This window comes from Gopherus evgoodei, chromosome 15, assembly GCF_007399415.2.
Source record: "Gopherus evgoodei ecotype Sinaloan lineage chromosome 15, rGopEvg1_v1.p, whole genome shotgun sequence".
Taxonomy (NCBI): Eukaryota; Metazoa; Chordata; order Testudines; family Testudinidae; genus Gopherus; species Gopherus evgoodei.
In genome coordinates, this window is record NC_044336.1 from 21,990,244 (window position 1) to 22,012,958 (window position 22,715).

General features: G+C 38.3%; 1 protein-coding gene across 4 annotated transcripts in view; it reads left to right on the forward strand.

The window, feature by feature from the left end:
• The window catches only part of HELZ (helicase with zinc finger), a 135,739-nt gene that overhangs the window by 31,117 nt on the left and 81,907 nt on the right, over window positions 1-22,715 (forward strand). For all 4 annotated transcript variants that reach the window (XM_030533979.1, XM_030533981.1, XM_030533982.1 and 1 more), the window contains 5 exons: window positions 1,304-1,502; window positions 2,557-2,664; window positions 3,034-3,331; window positions 8,165-8,432; window positions 16,459-16,792. In XM_030533979.1, coding sequence (XP_030389839.1) covers window positions 1,304-1,502; window positions 2,557-2,664; window positions 3,034-3,331; window positions 8,165-8,432; window positions 16,459-16,792 — 1,207 coding nt within the window. The remainder of the gene's footprint in view (window positions 1-1,303; window positions 1,503-2,556; window positions 2,665-3,033; window positions 3,332-8,164; window positions 8,433-16,458; window positions 16,793-22,715) is intronic.

Sequence of the window (22,715 nt, forward strand, 5' to 3'; positions counted from 1 at the left end):
AGCAGACACTTTGCTTCAAGTTTTTTCTGTGATTTTTTTAATTACATAGCTCAAGATTTACCATCTAATTTGCATTGTTACATAATATATTTACTACGAAACGGTCATAACATTAATCATCATATGCTGTATCTATCAATGATTTGAGTATCTAACTTGTAACTTACTGTGGTTTGACCTAGTTGATCCATCCTCTTTTTCAGTAACACATCAATGTGGGAAGATGTCTAAATTCGTTCTGTAGTGTAAATTTATATATGAACATAATGTTATAGTTACGCATTTTCTACATTTACAAGATCATGGCTTGGATCCTTGGCTGTCGTCAGCTGTTTGGTACATGTGGTGTTATAATTAATCAATTTTAGTTTCCTCATGTAGAAGTGAGGATTGTCTGCTGTTTATGCTGTATACCAGATGATTTCGTAATAGTGTTAAAATTTAAAAATTAAATTCTATCCCTCCATCTAGTCTAATTTTTTAAGTATTTACAGCTTTAAAGAATGGTAGAGCTGCAGCAGCTGACACGTTTAAAGTTCTAGCTACAAAAATATTTTCCAAATATAGCTATTTGAATGCAAAGTGTAGAATTACAGCTGCATAGCATTTTCTGAGAAAACTGCAATTCTTAAATTGTGTGTGGGCGATAAGATGACACTAAAGGGATTTCTTAATTTTAAAGCGAAAGCAAAATGATATCACATGGGAACATTATTTTACACTATTTAAAAAACCCCCACAAATATAATAAAGTATTATACACTACTTGGTCTGACTCTCTTGTTTCAAAGATGTTGGTGTTCAGTATGTACTTTGGGAGATTTTCTGAATCTATCTATAAAACATTTACACAATATGTACTGAAGTTAACTAAAAGAACCACATGGTGTCACTGTTGCTTCAGAAAACTTCTGCTGAAAGAGCACTTATCTGATAAGTAATAACATGACCTCTAGGGAAAAGTTTGTCATTGACATTGTTAGGTGTTCAGCACATATTTATTTGAATGTAAAAGTTTCTTAGTAAAGTGATCTATGGCCTTTTATGGTTAAATTGGAAAAATTCTGCATACACCATTATGGGCATTACTGCAAAGAGAGGCTGCTGCTGAACAATCCTGTACGTACATGTATATGTAGCTAAACCAGTTTCTAGTGACTGACCCTGCAATATTATGTTTTATGTGAGAGAATCAAAAGCCAGAAGAAAACACTTTGAAGTGAAATCTCAATTATTGTTTGCTTGTTTTTAAATTGGAACTTTGAAAAGTTTGAGGCATAATTGTCTTTCATGTTTTATGTAGATTTTTAGAGCAGGGGATCTGCAGGTACGGTGCACAGTGTACTTCAGCACATTCCCAGGAAGAGCTAACAGAATGGCAAAAACGATACGCTTCCCGCTTGATAAGATTAAAACAACAGAAGGAAAACAAACAATGTTTGGGTAGTTATATGGAAACCTTGATTGAGAAATGGATGAATTCTTTATCTCCTGAGAAAGTGGTAAGGAAAACAAACTCCTTCTCGGTGTTCATATTTAAAAGTATCAGATGAGCCTATTTTTAGCCCTTACCACTAGAACTGGTCAAATTATTCATTACCAAGAAACTTTTCCTACTTACAAAGCTTTCATAGACTGTAGTTTCTACAAATGCAGTTGTTCTCCTCAGGAATTCAGTAAGGAGTTTGTGAACTACAACTTGTGGATTGATCGCAAGTTGTCATGTGGTGGTGTTCCTGCTCCCTGATCGGATGGTGGTGCTTTTTAAACTGAAGCATTAATTTTCAGTGGCAAATACTCCTTTTTGTGCGTGACTCCCCTTCTTTGCTTGCAGTTGCAGGAGTTCGCATGAAGAAAAGCCATTCCCCAAACTTCATTTGATCATACAAACATTTGTGAATACTAAAGAGTAAAGGTTATGGATCTGATCAAACCCAGCAGCTCTTTGCAATTCCAAAGAATGTTTGTGGCACTAGTTTTTCAGCATTCAACCAGCTCTTCTGAAATAAAGGAGTTTCTTTTCACTCTATCTATTGTTGATAAAATCTGGGGAAAGTGGGCAATTTGCCAAATGGTTTAATGAGCAGAAAGCCTGATTCTGCTCTCTTGGTACTCTAGACCTCTCACTGAAGTCACTGAGAATATCGGGTCTGTTGGAAATGCAGTCTCGGTGCCTTATTGTATAAGACCCTTATTTCCAGCTGAAATCTTAGACCTAAGTGACCTAAACTGATTTTAGAGATCCATGCTTATGAAAATCAGGTAGTGTTTGTTCTCCCTGGATGCTGGTTGTTTTGAGTTTTTTTGCGTACATAATGTGATGTTCTTGAGTTACGGTCTTAATTGTTTGCCTCTCTGATTAGCATGTATCTGAATTAGCTCTTGTCCTGTGCTGATATTAGAATCCTGCACTATCCTTTTGCTGAAACCAACCCTCAACTTAGGAAACAATCATTTTAGGCTTTCTGTTTTAAGATATTAACTTGGCCTGAATGTCTTCTTTATTGACAATGTCTGTAGAAGTTTAATGCAAGGTTTCTTTCTCTTTAAATCTAGCTTAGTGAATGTGTAGAAGGAGTGAGAGTAGAGCATAATCCTGAACTATCGATTACTGTCACCACCAAAAAGTCTCAACAAACGTGGACATTTGCTCTCACTTGTAAGGTAGGATTCCCCCTCTTTTGAAAATGGGTAAATATTAAAGCTAGCATGCTGCAGCACTTGGATCTTATTTCTTTGCTGCAGGAAAACCACAGACTTTTGAAATTTAGTGTTTCAACTCCAAAATGGTTCTTTTAAAATGAAGTAGTGGGGCATGGCCTAACCTCCACTCTGTTTCCCCCCACTGGGGTGGCGACTGCCGGTGTGGATGCTGGGAGTTATGGGGACACTATGTTCTGGAGAGTGCAGAGACTCAGCTGTGCCTGCTGAATGAAGTTGAGGCTTCTTTTAGCCTCCCCTAATCTGGCCTCAAATGAAACACTTCATAAAATAATTTTCAGCATTTTATTGTCACTTTGCATTTCTCTATAGCCTGCAAGAATGCTGTATCGAGTGGCATTGCTTTATGATGCCCATCGTCCTCATTTCAATATCGTTGCAATATCTGCTGGAGACAGCACTACCCAGGTATCACAAGAAGTCCCAGAAAACTGTCAGGAATGGACAGGAGGAAAGATGGCCCAAAATGGAATAGATCATTACATTTACAAAGTCAGTATAGCCTTTAACACGGAAATCTTTGGAACATTTCGCCAAACCGTCGTGTTCGATTTTGGGTTGGAACCAGTACTCATGCAACGAGTAATGATTGATGCTGCTTCAACAGAAGGTAATGTTCAGCTGTTTTTCTTTTTCTACTGAACAGACTCAATGGAAATGTCCAAAAGAATGTTTCTCTTTGTGGTAATTTTGAGAATCAGAAACACATCCTGCAGTGCTCATCGGTCAGTGTGATCAGCATCCCGTGATATGATCATCAGTTTACTATAAATACACAATAATTTGTCATACTGTCTTTTTTTCTTTTCTCATCTCTGTGCAGAACATTTATGTTAGCAGATAATGAATGTCCTCCATGATATAATATATAATGTCTTACATGTCTATAAATGCATATTTTTGGGCTAATCTTCAGCAGGTGTAAACTGCTATAGTGTCATTGGAGTTAATGTTGCCTTGCCAATTTACAGGGGACCGTCTGGTCCTAAGTGCTGATATGGAAATGCTAGAAATTGTAGGAACGCAATATTGTCTCTACTTGTACTCGGCAGAAAACATGATTATTTTTATGTGTTCAAGTTAAATTTGAACTAAATGTTGCCATGGTCATATTGTTCTGTTTACTGCATTGGTCTGTTCCTGTCAGTTACAGGAAATCAGGATTTTCGGTTCTAGACACCTCGTTATCAGAAAGATGTCTACAAATTGGTAGGCATTCAAAGAAGAATGGGAAAGATGATCAGGGAGCAGGAGTGATTGATTTATGGGGAAGGATTAAAAGAGCTGAATGTGTGTTGCTTGGCAACAAGCAAAGAAGGTAGGGTGAGGCCTGGTAGTCATTTGTGTCTCTACGAAGATTGGAGAGATGGAAAGACTAACGGGCCTAAGAAGCATTTTTACTGTGTTGCAATGAGAATAACCAGGATTAATGAGATGAAACTAAGGGAAGGAAAATTGAAGTTGTGTCTGAGAAAAATAGATTTAATAGATTTTGGCAGAGTTTCCCAAGAGAGGTGGTTACAGTTCTTTTGCTTGGGACATTTTAAAGCAACTGAATGCTAGAGTCAGACAGACGTGAATAATGGCTGATATTCAGTTCTGCTTTGCTAGTATCATTTCTCATTGTTTTTGAATAAATAAAACCAATTTGTTGCTGCTTCTTTTCTGACTAACTTTCCCTTTTGCAAAAGAATTTCCAGATTAGTGCATGAAAGCCATTCTTTCTTCACAGTTTTGAGTCATTTGTCACAGTTTCTAGTTAGTGTTTGTGTTTTGCTTAGGCTGTTCTGAAATGCTTGTGGTCTTGTTAATGCTTTTTTTGCACGGACATTCTCCAGATGCTGATTAGGTTCAGCTTCAAAACATGCTCTATGAAGAATTTCAATTTTTTTATGTGACACCCCCCCCGGCTCAGAAACAGTTTGGTATAGTCTGAAGATCATGAGAAATATTTTGCTTGGCAATGACTGAGAACTTGATTTGTCCAGAAGACTTAAAATATTGAGAAGCCAAGAGCCGAGCACTGATTCTTGGTTTGGAAATGGTGTGCAAATCCATTTATCCGAACGGGAGGTCAGGACTCAAAACCATTTAACATAATCTCCTCCTAAAGGCAGTAGGAAAATACAACCAGTTGTACACCTGTTAATTGTGAATCTTAGGAAATTGATGAGATCCAGATCAAAACTGCTTAGGAGGGGCAGAAATATGTTGGCTGATTCTGACTGAAATAGAGTATGATTGTCTGGGAGATTACCAGAATACTTGTCAATTAAGGATATTTTTTCTCTTCAAGAAGATTGTTTCTCTAGTCTCTCTATTGCAGTCATCAGGGAATCCCAGGAAGAGTTCAGCTCACAAAGATTTGAAGGAACATTGATTTAATTTTTGGCAGAGGTCATAATTCTGCAGGCTATTGTTATTAATTTCTTGTTACCCTTCAGAGATGTATTGCAGAGACTCTTTCTTGTTTCTAGCATCTCCAGATCTATTTCTATGTCTTTCAGTGGTCCAGGAAATTCATATTTCCTTGTTTTTTAGTGATACAAGGCTTTTAAGACCTTTTTATTAGCAGTAATAATGATAGATGGCATTACTAAACACTAATACACACAGTACATGCGTTGGCTAGAGTTCTTGCTTTTTGCTATTCCTATCCTTTGTTTACATACAACAGATGTACATTTACCAGATCAGCAAAGAGAAAATGTAAATAGCAAATGCCATAGTTTATGAACTGTTCTTTCCAGATAACCTGAATACTTTTAGCCCAAAGCAGGAAGTTGTTGTGTCCACAATACATTAGAATTCCACATAGGGTAGGTTTCAGAATGCATGAGATAGTGTGTTTAAGAGCAAGGGTGTGGTCTTTTTGGGAACTATTATGTGATCTCCATGCAAGAGGGTAGCTAACCAGAGCTGACAGGTTTCCAAAGTCAGTAAACTTGCAGAGACCCTGGCGTCCTTGTACTGTAGAGCTGTTTAAGACCAAGAGAGCCAAGCCATAATGTTGCAAAGGCAAAAGTATTAATCTTCAGATGAGTCAGTGTCCTTGTCAGCTTAAACTGCCAGGATTTCTCAGTGCTGACTACTAAAAATAGATCAAGGGCAGGGGCAATATAAATGGCACTATGGTGCAAAATGGAAAGATGAAGCTGCATAGTGTAATGCCTGCCGAGTTCACTACAGCACCCCTTTTTGAGATGCCACATCTCTGTATGCAGAGAGATAGCAAAGGAAATCTCCCATCAGTCAGATTATTATTAATATTTCTCTAATGCCCAAAAGTGCGCTAGTTTCTTTACAACCAAACATAAGTATAGAGTCTTTCCCTTAAGAGCTAACAATCTATGTAGACAACATATGGGAGGGGTAAGGATTGCAACTGAAAGCAAGTGATGGAATAGTGGTTAGACATATATCTTGTTTCACGTGGGTGTTTTGCATTTATATTTCCTTAAGCAGTGGAGTGTTGGGTTATAGTATGTAGAGGTCTGACGGAAGAAGTAACATTGAGCAAACAACCCTAAAAGAGACCTTCACCTTTTGTTGCTGAGTGTCTACACTACCGGTACAAATTCTTATATGACAGATAGATCTAGGCAGTGACTTGGGAAGGTCAATAATAACTTTTAAGGATATTGGACTATGACATCATGAAAGACGAGCATCCTCCTTTTTAAATAGTATTAAGAAGAGACATTTAAATTGAACAGCATCTGTCACTTTTCTTGGGGAGCTCTCTCTTTCATGGAAGAAGTTACAAGTAATCAAGAGAAGATTAATTTTCCATGCAGTGAAAATGTTCTTAGAATTGGAAATGCACAAGATTCTTAAGAAGGCAACCCTGTATGCATATTCCATGTTAACACTCAGAAAACAGTTATGTGAGACCAACAGTTACAGGAAGTGTCTGCAGCATGCAATGTCAAATGGCCAATTTCCTAGCAAACAAGGACAGTGTCCTGACAGTCTGACCGAACTGTTACACTCTTAATATATGATCAGTACAGGAAAATGTCATGGTGGATAATTCCTAATTCTGAAACTACCAAACATGGGCCTTTTTCTCCTGTTGCACATCATTAGCACCTAATATTGTTCAATTTAGAGGAAGAAGAGAATTATTTATATCTTCTTTCTAATCTCTATTATTTCAAAAATATTAGAGTAGTTTACTAAGTGAGACAGACCTGTTTTCTATGTCTGAAGAGTGATGTTAATCTGAGATTCCTGTTGCTAAACTGGCCTCATATTATCACTCTGACGTCATATTTTTAATCTCTTTAGGATACAGAATGATAAAGATCAAATGAAATACTTTATTTGAAGTTAGAGGGTCTCTAAGTCTTTCACAGGCACTGCTGTGATATCTGGGCACACATTTTAAGCCCGATTCAAAGACGATACATTAAAACGTAGCTATTGCTTCACCATGAATGCTAAACCATTTGCAGCTTTTAGCTTAAGTATAGTTCTGTTACATGAAACCCCTACTTAGTCCTCCAGATAGCAGTTGCCATGTGTTGATTTTTTGCCATGTTAATGGCTATTGCAGGGGTCTATGAAAAATGCTTGACTTCGTGTTTATGATTTTTGGGCTACAATGTAGAGACATATCAATGCTAACTAAGGATAGACTGAAACATTAATTTCCTTCCATTTTTCAATGTGAGTCACACTTTCAGGTGATGCTTGGAGAATTAATTGTGTTTGTACGATGTGAATCTTTTCAAATGCTTAACCCTAATGTTATAATAACCTAGGACTTAGTTTTTAATATGCTAAAGGCCTTTCATGTACTGCAAGTTATGAGATTCCCTATCACCTACCCTACTTGTTCCCCCACCGCTTAGCTGCTATGATTTACCTTGTGAGGTTCATGTATATTTTCTCTGTTTTTGGAGGGGAAAGGTGTTTGGTATTATATCTAACCTTTGAAAAGGACATGCAGATACTATGGATGCTTCTGGCTGCTCTTAGTTTTAATAATAGAATCCTTCCATCACTTGTTTAATTTGTATGCTCTCTCTGTTTCTATCTGTAGAGTTGTTATAATTTGATATTCTCTTATTCTTGTGTGTGAGTTGGTTCTTGTGTCTGTTGTCAATCAACATCTGAAGTTGGAGTAGTTCTTCAACTGTAAAATTATGAAAACTGTCCTAGACAAAGGAGAAAGTTATCTGCAGTTTCATTATTTTAAGATAGCTGAGTGGCTTCAGTAATCCTGTGATCTCCTTGAAGAACCAAACCATATTCTGTTAGTTAAAAATTAAGTTTAGCTTATAAATTCACGATTATTCTGTTTTACATGAATAAGCTGTGGCGGGGAAAAACTAATGTTTCCCACTTATATATGTCATTTACATGTGATCAAAGTGTGGAAAATTATCTTGGAGAATTTGAACTGAAGTCTTGTCCCTGTTTGTATCTTTACATGCAGATCTTGAATACCTGATGCATGCACGGCAACAGTTACTAACTACAGCTAAGCGTTGGGATTCTACTTCTAAGACTATTGTAGATTTTGAGCCTAATGAAACTACTGAATTGGAGAAGAGCCTTCTTATCAGATACCAAATTCCTCTATCTGCTGACCAGCTGTTTACACAGTCTGTCCTGGACAAATCATTGACCAAGACCAACTATCAGTCACGGTTGCATGACCTCCTTTATATTGAGGAAATAGCACAGTATAAGGAAGTCAGCAAGTAAGTAATACTTTTACAAAATTCTGTCTTAAATGGCTGTTGCTGTCCTACTAAAAATGATCAGGATGTCACCCTTTCATTGTAATTGCACTTCTCTGACTGGTCTTGAAAGGGCTAACAGTTTAGCCATTAAACCTTATTACATCTTTAAAGTAAATTAAGAGTGGACATGAGTCTTGAAATCTTACCTCTTCATAGAGGGGAATGGTAATATGTACTGTAGCAATAAATGGCTGTGAAGATAAAGAGATGTCTTCATTAACCTTTGGTTATGGTTAGACACGCTAACGTCAAATGTATTGTATTTTCCTAGGGGCCTAAGGTTAGTTTTTTTTCTTCTTATAGCTTCCTAAATACAAAACAATGTTGAGGATAGTAGGGGCAATTTAGAATGTTTCTGTTCCCTTGCCAAAAAAGAGAGTCTGTTACAGTTCAGTTATCTGTGACATCTTCAAATAAAAGGGGTTTCAGAAGAGAAAAATATTACCATTCTTCTCTGTAGATGATTGCAGGTTTAAGAAAACTTTTGAATCCTTCTCATGTCATGGTGGGCCAGATCCTGATTTCTCTTGCACACATGCACATCTAGAGTAACTGCTTTGGAGAACTGATGCTTTACCTACTATTTGCTAAACAGGCAGACTGAGTAATAGCTTTACAAGTGTAAGATTGGCACAGAATGTAGACTATATTTTTTTGTGTCAGAAATATTCTTTGTTGTTATTTATGTGCTGTCCAGCATCATTAGACATATGAGAAGGATGCAAGTGGAAAAATAATGTACACGTTCCAGGCTCATACTCGTCCTATATTAGACCATTTTTCTATTTTGGCATTCGTGATTAATGAGCTCACCTTCACTTGTATGGTATGAAAATATTTTAAGGTGACATATCTCCCGGTCAAGAACTCTTATTGGCATCATTTCTCCCTTAACCTGATGTGGTAGCAAGTAAAATCTTGAATTTACCAATACAAGAATGCCTTCTGAAGAGCACTGTGCTTCCGGACGTAATCAGGAGTTTAATCGAATTATGCAGTGGTCATTTAAGAATGTTAATAATATGTACTATTATTGAAGGAGACTTTTTTGAAACAAGAAAACAGTATCTATTCATTTTGCTTTCATATCTGGTAAAAGCGATAGTAAACTTGAGCCAGTTCGCTGAATATACCTAGTCATAGCTCTCCTCTCTTGGGGAGCTGGAATTTAACATACAAAAAAATTTGCTTCTACATGATGTTGTTTTCAGCAAACTAACAGATTCCCCCTTGCTAACCTCCATCACATGTATTCTTATGGCTGTTTAACTTTCAAGGTTTTTTAAACCAAGATCAGACTTAGAGAAAACAGTGGTACAAACAACAAATAAATAATATTTTTACTATGTTAATATTCATGTTGAAAATTACGTGGCATCATCTCATGGAAGACAAAAGAGCAGCTTACATGTACAAACAATGGAATAATGAGTACATTCCAATACATGATGCTTCACTTTTGGATAATTTGGTACTGCAATAAATTATTGCTGTTGCATGACTTTCTGTTAAGTGGATTAACCTGTTTTTTAAGTGGATTAACCTGTTTTTTAAGTGTCTTCTGTTTGGTAGAATTGATAGAAATCTTCTTCTTTTGATTAAATTATGTTATAGTCAACTCATTTTAATACACTGGGTCGAACTTCTACATACCTGTGATCCCCTGTGCCTTAGGTTTCAAGTGGTGATTGTTGTGGATCTTACTAGCCTCTAGTAGATATTTGTACAGATCATAAAACAGCTGATTGTCAACAGGGTGTCTCAAGAGAGGTCCAGGACTGGAATAATTTGCAGTCCATGGTTGCAGTGCATTGTTGAGTTAACCAGTACTGCTGGTTCCTCACTTTCATCAGCCCCTAATTGATCCTGTTTAGAAGGTGGTGGTGTACATGATTGGAAAATGATGCTGTAGGCTTGAACATGCACAAGAAAATGCAGAGCAAAGGTTAAAACTTGAGGCCACTTTCTGGCTTCATATGCAGCGAGTAACACCACATGTGCTGTATCAAGACCCTGCAATACTTAGATACAACTTGGTGAATTGATACAGTAGAATCACCAGCTTCCTGGTGGTGCTTGCTTTAAATCAAATGTTGCCCTTTGGGCTAATTTTTCAGTAGTGACACCTCCAATTTTGAGCTCAGAATGCACCTGTTTGTGTGCACATGGCATTTTTTCAGCAAAGGTGGATTATGCAGTGTGCTCTGCATGGGCCTATGTGCAGAAGCCTTTTGGAAGCTGCAGCTGATGTAGAATTGAGCCCGCTGATTATTATTAAGCAGAGTTTCCCTCTTGGAGCACATAATCCATACTCCAAAATCTGCACTGGCTGCCAGTTGATTTTCAGGTCAAATTCATAATGTTGGTTTTGATCTGACACTCTTAATGGTTTGTTTCTGTCTGCCTGCGAGACTGCCTCTCTCCTTGTGATCCTATAGCACAGAGATAGGCAACTTATGGCACGTATGCCAAAGGCGGCACACGAGCTGATTTTCAGTGGCACTCACACTGCCCGGGTCTTGGTCACTGGTCTGGGGGGGCTCTGCATTTTAATTTAATTTTAAATGAAGCTTCTTAAACATTTTAAAAACCTTATTTACTTTACATACAACAGTAGTTTAGTTATATAATATAGACTTATCGAAAGAGACCATCTAAAGACATTAAAATTTATTATTGTCACACGAAACCTTAAATTAGAGTGAATAATTGAAGACTCGGCACACCACTTCTGAAAGGTTGCCAAGCCCTGCTATAGCGGGTGTGGTCATTTCCAGCACTTGAGCTAACAGCCTTCAGTATAAGCTGGAGGGTGTTGGTTGCAGTCCTTCTTGGTAAAGGATTCAGCACTTTGGTTCTTGTTCCTAGCCTTGATTTTGAGGGTGTGTGCGCGTGCGCGTGCTTGCGTGTGTGTGTGTGTGTCCGACTGACTGACCTTTAAGGCACACTGCAAATTGCAGTGCTTGTTCCAGACATTTTTCTTGGAGGGCCAAAGGACAAGTGCTGAAAGGTGTCATGTAGAAGAGGTTGCAATGGCATTCATAAAAAATCTTTAATTGACTGTCAAAGCGAATCTGGTGGGGTTGGGAAGGTCTTGGTGAGCTTTGTGTAAGTTGTGTTTATTGAAATATTGATGAAAAATTTTACTTAACATGCTTAGAGTAGGAAATGGGGGCAATAAAGGTTTGAATATATAAGCCAGCACTCTGATTTCCATATGCAAATGTGGGCTTTGTATGAACAAGCCGGTGTGCAGGCCAAGCTCTAATTTAGATGCTAGTTTGGATCTGGTGGAAATTTGGGCCCTTCATGTAATTTTTGAGGATTTAAACTTCATCATCTTTCTCACTCTCACATTAAAAAAGAAAGTAGGCTATAATAATAATAATACCTAAGTGCCGTAAAAAGCATTAACTAATGAATCTAAGAGATAAATAATTGCCCTTCACACTATATTGTACACATGTAGGACATTTTTTGCTATCCAAATTGTAGACCAGATTTTCACTCAAGTTTGCAGAAGCCTCGCATATTGGCTTTCATGGAAGGTCAATGTATTTTTGTTGCATTGGGCCCTGAGTTCATGAGCCATTACTGCATATTACACTGTGCCACGCAGTAGTAAAATGCTGCTGTGCATGCCCTATGTGGAACTAACACACATGAATGTTAAACACCATACCGAACCTTTTAAATAACTGGTTTCAGAGTGGCAGTCGTGGCAGTCTGTATCCGCAAAAAGAACAAGAGTACTTGTGGCACCTTAGAGACTAACAAATTAATTTGAGCAGAAGCTTTCATGGGCTTCCACTTTTTCATGTTCTCTGTATGTATATATATATCTTCTTACTGTATGTTCCATTCTGTGAATCTGATGAAGTGGGCTGTAGCCAACGAAAGCCTATGCTCAGATAAATTTGTTAGTCTCTAAGGTGCCACAAGCTCTCCTGTTCTTTTAAAAAACTGGGACACAGAGCCATATTCTCTATGGGATATTTGGTTTTTTGGGGGGCTATAGTCTGCATTGGCAGTGGATGGGCTAATGATCTGGTAAGTCTTAAACTTTTGTGGTGTAAATATAGACAATAACCTTTTCCCTAGCGAATTAGAAATAGAAGCATAATTATGTTGAAATTTTATAACATTGCAGGAAGGTTGGAATATTGGGCAGAGGGCAGATTTGCTGAGGTTTTGACTGACAGATTTTCCCTGTTTTTTTTTTACTCTGCTTGTCTCCAGCTTCATGCTGCCCAGAAAAATCTGAGAGAAAGAAGTACAAACACTACAAAAGTTTTGAGGTGGCATGATGACAAAGACAGCTGAAGTTTCAAATTAAACTCAAGCTTAGTTTTTCTCACCACCTGAGAGTTCATCTCTCAGTGAAGAATAAGCATTTCTAAAATTACACAAAGCTTGAATTTACAGTATAAGAACTCTCAAAAATTAATTATGGCTTTTGTGGTAAAGTGTTTATGCGAGAGCACACTAAAAAGTGTTAATTGGACTTGCATTTCTGATTAGCTGAACATCAGATCTTTAAGTGTTAGTGTGAAAGCATCCATTATGTAATCCAGAAAAATGCTGTCAAATATGAGAGAAACCTCAAAAATAAAAATTTATTTTTTTAAAATTTTTTTTGGCAAGTTGTTTGGGAAACTAAGGAGTTTATTTCCTCTTAGAAAAGCACCATGATGTACTTTTTGAAAGAACCTACAGTAAAGCAAATGTTCATAGCTACCATTACAGTGGCTTAGTAATTAATACACTAGGTTAGGGAGCATTGGACTGAGAGGCAAGAAACCTGGGTTGTGTTGCTGCCTTCACCCCTGATTTGGAGTGTTATATTGGGCAGATGGCTAAGGCTTGCTCTTTCAAACCTGACCTTTAATTTTCGGTGCTCCATTCTTGTGTGCCTAACTTTAGACACCTATTACCTAATTTTCAGAAGTGCTGACTGTCCAGGTCAACAGTTGAAGTCAGGAACTTCAGTTCATCACCTCTGAAAATCAGGCCCTTGGTGTTTAATTTTGAACACCCAAAATTAGAGGTCACTTAAAAAAAAATGTGGCAGTTAACCTCCTTGTGCCTCAGTTTCACAATCTGTAAAATCCTTCCTGACTTTACAGGTATGTTCAGAGGCTTAATTCATCTGTTTATAGAAACAAACTTAGGAAAGTGCAATGGAAGTCCAAAATGATATTTTTAATTGGTCTGATTCAGATCTTTTGCTTGGGGAGTGAGGTTCATCTAGTTAAATCTTAAGCATGAACATGGAGTGTGCTCATGTTCAGTCTAAGAAGGAAAGGGGGAGTGAATGAAGGAAGTGTAGTGCTAGAGGATTTGGTAGTTGAATAGCTCACCAGAGAGTGTCTCCCTAGTCAATGGAAATAATTTAATGATCTGGAGAAGAAGGTTCTAATCAGTAGACTAGAACCAATGTAGCCACTTAGGATGATGCTGTAAAGAGTGGCATGTCTCAGAATAGGAGTAATATAGTTATTCAGCTAATATATGTGTAATAACATGGACTGTGTTTTAAATTGATTCAAGGTAGTGAAAGCTGTGATTAAATAAAAACATTATACTGCCACCTGATATCTGACTAATAATGAGATTTTAAACATTACTGAGGTTTATATACACTTAACACAATATTGCAGCAGTCATCTGGAATTAACATCTGTAACTAATAGAGAATTCCGAATTATATATTGTCAGTTGACAAGGAAAAAGTCTTGCATGCTTTTCCCTAAATGCTTTTAGAAAGTGGATGGAATTTATTTTAATTTCAGTCATGGTCTGCTGAGTTCATGCTTTGAGGTAAACTAAATGATCACTTTTACTGCAAATTCCCTGGTAGCTATTACAGTGATCTTAAGTATACTGATGATGAAAAAATCATCTTAGTTCATTGCATTGCTTTTTTGGCAGGGATGTTTGTATATCTTAGTATACAATTGTTGTATGGAGAATGAAATACCATCACAAGGAGACAGACTTGCAGCTTTCATTTAAGCAAAAAGATTTATCAGATGTGAAAAATAATCTTTCATGGGTTTAATAGGCATTTAACATGCACAGACGAGAACTGAAACTGGTTTGATTTTGGTACTAGTTTGGGACTATGATAGGTTGTAGTAAAGATTTTCTTTTACAATGGATTAAATAGTATTACATATGCACTTTTAATAGTTTACTAGGAATGGTTGGAAGGAAGCTGAATGAATTGAACAAGTTAGCATAATGTGGAAAGCATCATATGGAGACAACACACAACAATAGAAAGTTGTACATTACACATGATAAAAAGATAACTGCTCATTTTAGTGGAAAGCACTATATTCTGCATCCCTTCTACTTTCATTGATGTATTCCCCAGTAATTCATTACAAAATATTAGGTTAAACTTGCTGACATTGAGACAGATATATGAGTGTGCGTAAAACACTTCCATGGGAATGGCTGCAGCTCTGTTACTTGGCGCATTTAGAAAGCAGAATGAAGAAAGAACTAGAAAATGTATTGGATCGTTGTCCTTTAGAAAAGGAAAGGACAAGACAGGCTAATAGGTCATTTTTATCTTTAATGTATATGACTTTTTTGAGAAGTGTAAATACAAAGAGTGGATTTGCGACTTCTACTGTAAATGCAGTGTGGGTAGTCATGGCTAAATGTTACAGCAGAAAGAACTCACTGCCAGTGGGAGCTTTGTGCACGGATGTCCTGTGTGATTAGGCATGCGATATGTTAGATATTAATCCTTCATTTAAAATAGATGCATTCTCTATTGGTCATTGCTTCTAATTTCATAAAGTTTTAAAAGAATCTGTTAAACTATGAGGATATAGTAAGTCCTTTGCTTCTCTCAAGATGGCAGCCTGCCTTCTCTGATCAGCACCTAGAACAGGGTGTGCAGAATGAATAGAAACTGTATTCTGTTCTGGACCTGTGTATATGTCCTTAAAGAATATGAAGTAGTCAATTCATGAATATCTCATCAGCTTACAAGATCTTAAAATAACTTTTCATTGCTGCGAGAAAAATACTGCAGACGTTACTCATGTAAAACTCTCATTTGACTTCGGGCAGAGTTTTCCCTTGGTAAAAATTGCAGGATTTGGTTCTGGCTATTTAGAGTGTCTTTTTAAAACCTTCAGCAATGTTACTGCTTGTAACCACACTTTGATGTTAGTTACATTCCATTCAGAAGCAAAATAGACACTGTTTCCCTCAGATGGTTTTGTACTATTCAGTTACTTCATTTGTTTAAAATAGCATTCCTTCATTTTATTATATGTTGTTTTCCTTCACCAAGATAATGTATATTTACACCTCTTTATATCTTTACTAATTTATTTAATATATAGATATAATTTGAGTTTTGTAATGCATAAATTTGTTTTGTAATGAATAAATTTGACAATGGCAAAGAATATATCAACAGTGTTATCCTTTATAGAATTTCTCTACCTCATTGTCACTTTGCTTGTAGTGGGGTTTTAGAATCATGGATCAGATTTCCTTGTCAAAAGAAGAAACTCTGAGGATCTCTTTTTCATTCTGAATAAACTGAGTATTTGTTACCCTTAAAGTATATGTTGCCCTTAAATAACATTTAAAAAGCTGCCATACCTGCCATTACAAACAGAGCAGCTGCTTGCAGGGGAATTTTTCTCTTATCGACAGAATTTGTAGCTGCCTTTCTGAATGGAGGCACAACGTTCTTGAATGTTCTACAGTACTGTGATTAAGCTTCCCTTTCACAAGTCCAGATTCTGCCCCCCTTATTCACAATGAAAAGTTACTTACACAGTCCCATTGAACTGCTGTGAAAGAAGGTATTACTCAGTATAAGGGAAATAGGGTTGGTTCCTGAATGTGTGGTGTCTCTGAACTTGGAGGCATTTTTTATTTCATTAACATTGAATCCTGATTTCTAAAATCAAATCCTTTTTCTGAACTAACTTTATACTTTCTGATTTAGGTTCAACATAAAAGTGCAATTGCAGATTGTAGCAAGCTTCATGCTCACTGGTGTTTCCGGAGGTGCAAAGTATGCCCAAAACGGACAACTTTTTGGCCGCTTTAAGCTCACTGAAACGCTTTCTGAAGACACTTTGGCTGGACGGCTGGTGATGACCAAAGTCAATGCTGTTTATTTATTGCCAGTCACTAAAGAGAAGTCAGTACAGACCCAAGGAACCAAAGAGAAGGTTTATGAAGCAGCTATTGAAGAGAAAACAAAGGATTATATCTTCTTGAGAGTATCCAGGGAATGCTGTGAAGAACTTAATCTTCGAGCAGATTGTGAAATGCAGGTATGTTTGAATGGAAGATTCTTGCTATAGGAGCAATTTTTGCTACTTTTTCCCTCCTAACGTAATTACATGCCAAAGGACTAGAAAGATATTAATAAGAATTTTTTATTCCTTGTTATATGCAGAAAATCTAGAAAGGAGAAGAAGTTCAGTTTAAAATTTTATGTTTAAATTTGATTTTTATATGTAATAGAATAAATATTTTAAAACTGATAGAGTAAAAATATATTTTGATGAGACTCGTTTCTGATATAACTTGTTTCGATATGGTTAAGCATCCTGTGCAAATTTTAGCTTGTCTCTCTCCATGTTTTCAAGGATACAGGTTGAGAGCTGATAAGAGGTTTTTGAACTCCAGTTCAAACACTAAGCCATTTTTGTGCCAGAGTATGGACTTTTGTTCTGCAGAGCCTCTAGCTTCATCTTTATTGTTATGGGTTTGTGTCTGTGGTGGGGCATAGGTGTTCTTTCCACTTTTGACATCTCCCTGCGATATTTCTCTATTCTTGTTTTCTTGATAGCTCTGCTGCCTTTTGCCTGTCTGGTCACTTTCCCTTTCTCTGCAGTCTCTCCTCGTGGCCCCTGGGCTTTGTATTGTCTGGTTTTTGAGTATGTGTCAGTGTGGATCTCTTTGTAGATGCACATGTGACTCTTGGATTTTGTTTTTACTAGCAATGTCTGTTGAGGCCATGCATGTGCCCTTTGCCTCTTTGTGTTAGGGCATAAAGGGTGTGACCCTACTTCAGTTCCCCCTTACTACCTGGGGCAGCGAGGTAGAATCCAGCAGGTGCAACCTACTGCTCTCTTCAGAGACCCGTAACTGGTCTTTCAGCCTATTTGGCTATCTTATCTTCACTATTTATCATAAAGCATGTTCCTTAAAAAAAAAAAACAAAAAAATTGTGGAAAATTTGACTCCTAGGTACAGCGGGGCAAGGTGAGGCAAGGCACTTCGTGCCAACTGCTAACCTTATAGTGCAGTCTAAACCCTCTGTGAAGGATTGCAGGCCTTGAACCTGGGCCCATGGGTCCCCAGGTAGTGGTCAGACCATGGCTGCCACTCAGCAGCTCTTCTGAACCAATGGAGAAGGGGGCTAGTGAAGCTCTAGCTCACAAAGAGCCCCACCCATGAAGAGGCACAGGAAGTTGTCTGACCTGGTTCTTGCTTTCCTTATCCCAGACCCCTGTTTATTTCCGGGACCTGTTTTTCTGCCTTGCTCCAGATTCCTGCTCCTATACCCTACCCATGATGATGGCTTTGGCTTATGATAAATAGCAGGGAAACCTTTGCTGAAAGAATATATTCATCTAAATAAGAGGTTCTTGATATGGGCTGCCCAGCATAGTGTGGACTCAGTCGAGGCTTCGATGCATCAGAACCTCAGCTACTTATTACACTTAAAACAGACCAGCCTCTTGTTTAGCTCTGTTAAGGTTTGCAGTCTCAGCCTGTCATCAGTCTGTACAATCATGCTTAGTCTTTTCTCATCCCATGGTGTCAAAATTTCTCAATGGGCTATTAATATACATACTCACTGGGCAGAGAAACTTACTCCTGCCTGGGTCCTCATTTGTTCTCCTGAGACTCATGGAGCCTCTCTGTGAGACTGCTCCCTGCACAACCTCTCTCTGAAGACCATCTTCCTGGTATTGTGCTGTGTCATCCATTGGCTGCTGTTCCTTTACTGCTGAATATCAAGATGCACTCAACCAGACCTCAAGCAACATCCTCCTCCTGCTTCAGAAATGTGAGAGTTTCCAAGATCTCCAAAGTGATGACGTGGAGTAATCCACTGACCTTTGTCAAACATTATGCATTGGGCTTGGATGTCAGATGTGGGAGAGCAGTACTCGAATGACTATTAGACTGACGTAGCTGAAACTCCTCTTCCCAACATCCTGAGGGGATACTACTTGCCCCTTGCCTATAGCAGTTTCCAAACTGACACATTTTCGAAGAAGAATGAGCGGTTACTTATCCTACAGTAACCGTTTTCTTTGAGGTGTTGCAACCAGTGTGAATCCCATGATCTGCCCTCCATCCAAGCTGCCAGGGGCTTTGACTTGTGAGGGAACTGTTGGAGCTACTCTGCCCTTTATCACCTTGTGTGGAAGTATGGGAAGGCACATGCGTGCAGCCCCGACAGACACCGATTTTCTAGAAAACAAATCTGATCTTATCTGCATGTGTTATGTATGCACATGTAGAAGGATCCACACCGACGGCAATAGCTCAAAGAATTGCTTACTGTCTGGTAAGTTACCATTCTTTCTCTTCCTGACTGATAATTCGCCGTAGAGGCTGGTCTTTGGGATGCTCCCATCATTCATTCGGCACACATGCCCAAGCCAGCGAAGGCTTCTCTGTTTGAGTAACGTTTGGATGCTGGGTATGCTGGCCCGTTTGAGCACCTCAGTGCTGATGACTCTTTCCCTTCAGGAAATTCAAAAGATTTGATGAAGGCAACACATATGAAAGCTGTTGAGCCTCTTTTCCTGGTGAGATTATAAGGTCCCTGTCTCACTCCCCTACAGAAGTGTGCTGATAACCTATGCACAATACACACAGATCTTTGTGAGTTCTGTCAGTTTGTTGTTTTGCCATACTCTCTTGCACTCTCGACATTGTTGTGGCGGCTTTTCCAATACGGATGTTGTGTTCCCTTTCTAATGAAAGGTTGACTGTGATAGTGGACCCCATGTATGTGAACTTGTTCACCTCTTCAAATTCATAGTTGTTGATCTTGATGGAGGGTGCTTCCTCCACTCCTTGGCACATTGTGTCAGTCTTTTTTAGGCTTATACTAAGCCCAGTGTCTTGGTAGGCTTTGCAGAAACTGTCCATTAGGTGAAGAAATTATTTAGTTGAATAACAGAAACTAAAATGAAAATGCAGACAGATGTCTGTGTAAGAGGGAGACTATTATTTTCCCTAGCCCAGGTGTCTTTAATGGGGGAATCCCGTCACAAAGTTAAGATTTACAGCACCATTGCCAAGACAAACAGTATTGGAGATAGGGTCAGTACTTTGTTTACTCTGCAATTGGCATGAAATGGACCGAAATAGAAGGCTTGGCCTTAAATTGTGTTGTGGGGTTTATGGACAAGATAGTTCAGGTTATGTAAATACATCCTGCTCTAGAATATGGAAGAATAAACTCTAGTTGACAAAAATCAAATAATTCCCCCCTCCCTGGTCTCCCTGGTGGAGATAAGGGGATTGACCCTGCTACTTAACAGAAATAATTGCAAATTAAGGCCACTGAAATTGATTGAAATAAATCCATTTTTGCGGAGGGCATGTCACCTTCCATTCACTTTGTTTTGTGAAACATATGCAAGAATCTTAATGTCTTCATTTAACCTGGATAATTAGTCTACAAGACTTGTATCATGCTGAGTGCGGTTAATGATTGTTTTCTTAAAACAATAATTAAAGCCACAACTGACTCTATCTGTAAACTTCACTGGAATAGAAAATAAGTTGGGACTTTTAGTAACTTTGACTTATTTTTTTTCTTTTAAAACTTCTTCTGAAACTCTCAGCTAGGGGGAGCTGTTCATGTCTGTCATTTTAGGATTCCAATATCTTAGAATGAGAATTGGGTCCTACAGTTACTCATAAAGAAGTGTAATGCTGTGTAAATCTGTTAGAGAACGAATGGTCAAATCCTAACGCTTTTTATATAGTTTTTAATTAGTCCTAATTTTCAGTGAGAGTTCTTCAGTGCAAGGACTGATTGACAACTGAGTGAAAAATTAATACGGAACTCAGGATCTGATTCCATATACTTTGGACACACACTGGATTCACTAAAGTCAATAGGAGTTTTGCCATTAACTTTAAATGCGCCAGGATTTCATGTTTCATTTTAAATGTTGGCCAAATCTGTCTTACTGCTATGGTCTTTGGATAAAGTATATAGTTTGGTTCCTATCTCTCCCAACAATCCATGGTAAAAAAATCTCCTTGATCATGCATTTTTCCTGGTGCCCTGCTTCTTAGGTAATGGAGGCTTTTAAATATGTTTGCAGTTTTGATTTTATCAAGTGCATCCTTTACAGAGGTGCAATGGAAATAACTATTGTCCAGGGTGAACTGCTTTTTTTTTCTTGATCTCTGCTCCTTTTGGTGCCCGGCTATCTGTAGGCTACGTCAGGACAATTTTCTTTAGTGGCCCACACGGTCCTATGTCATTTTCTGTTAGCTGGGAGTGGAACTATAGTTCTGTTCCCACTGTTCTCTTGTTTTGGACTGAAGAAAGATAATGCAGGTAATATACCACTTCTTCCCAGATGGTATCAGTCAGTACTTCACAAAATAGCATATCTAACAGAATGAGTTAATCCGAATTAGGCAAAAACCTCTACATTTATTGTAAGGTATAATGGCGAAGTACATACAGTTAGTAAGAGATGTTTAACACTAACTCAGATTCCTAGAAAGGGCTGTTATAGGGACATTGCCAACATGAAATCACATTTCTGTCTGAAAATTGTGTAGGTACTACAGCTAAGTGAACACGTAAGATGGCTGTAACTGAAAGTAGTAGTAAAAAAAGACTCTTTCTGTTTGTTTACTTTGTGCATTTGACCGCACTTCATGTATAGTCAGCTTAGCTGTTTTTCCAATAAAAGCACTAGCCTTGCACTGGCAGAGCCTTGTTCCTGTGTAACCCCAATTGCACAGGGAGAAAATAAACTCCTGTGATATTTTTATTAAAAGATAAAAAAGAAAAAATTCAGGACAATTGAAGGGAACTCCACTGAAACATGAATTTTTAAAAACTAGTCAGTTGTTAAAATTTAACTTGACATTGCCTCTTTAATATTACAGAAGCTTTTTAGGGACCAATGAATTGTAACCTCTCCATCATTGCTGACATCTCTCATACTCTTTAGAGATCATGAAGGGAGTTGTATAGCTTAGTGGTTAGAGCAGAGGCCTGGGATCCAGGAATCTTAGAATCTTTTTCTTCCTCTGCCACTGACTCACTGTGTAGTGTTGGTCAGGACACTTAAGATGGGAATTTCAAAGGAGTTTATTGAGCTAGGCACCAATGCCCCATCTTCCCATATGGAATCTGTGCTTAGGGTTTAAGAATGCTACCATAAAGGATAAGGTTATGCCCACTCTATGTGAAGGTGAGGGGAAAGGAGAACAACAGGCAGTACTGAACCTCAGGTGGTGGGGGCTAGGACTTTGGCTGCTGGTGCTGAGTAGAATGTGGGGAGAGATGGCTGTGGGGTCCTGAGTTGGAGAACCACGGATGATGGGAGTGAGGATTTTGGAAGACTGGGTCTGATGGATGCTGGTAATGGTTTGGAGGAAGAGCAATGAAAAGGCTGGGGGGCTCAGGGGTCCTGGTACAGTGAAGATGAGACAGTCTTCCACAGGCCCTGCTCCTCCAACTCTAACTTACTCTAAGGAGGAACTCCAGTAAATTACATGGTTTCCCTGCTGAGGTATGTGGTTGTTTCACTGCAGCGTGCTGCTTGGAGGCACATTGTGCTTAAGCATTCTGCGATCTTACTTAGGCCTTCCCGCTCTTTCCTCTTCTCGCACTGATGAAAAAACTAGCAGAGCAGGCTTTGCACTTCTGTGTGCTGAGCAAGAGCAGCATGCCACCCATCCAGGGGAGGAACGCATTTCCCTCTCCCCACAGTGCTAGCATCAAAGCATGGCATGCTTCCCTGCCTCTCTCTCAGCCATGTGGTGTTCAGAGGGGAAGTCTATACACTAATAACTAGAGAGGGAATGATCTGACAAATTATGATGCAAGATCACTGAGAAGGAAAGAACATGTCAAGGCAGAAGCATAAGTTGTGCACTAAAAGTATATGTGTCCTTTTCATTGTGTGTCTGATGTGTTTCAATACAAATATTAAATAACCCCCTAGTTAAATCATACCAAGTTCCTCC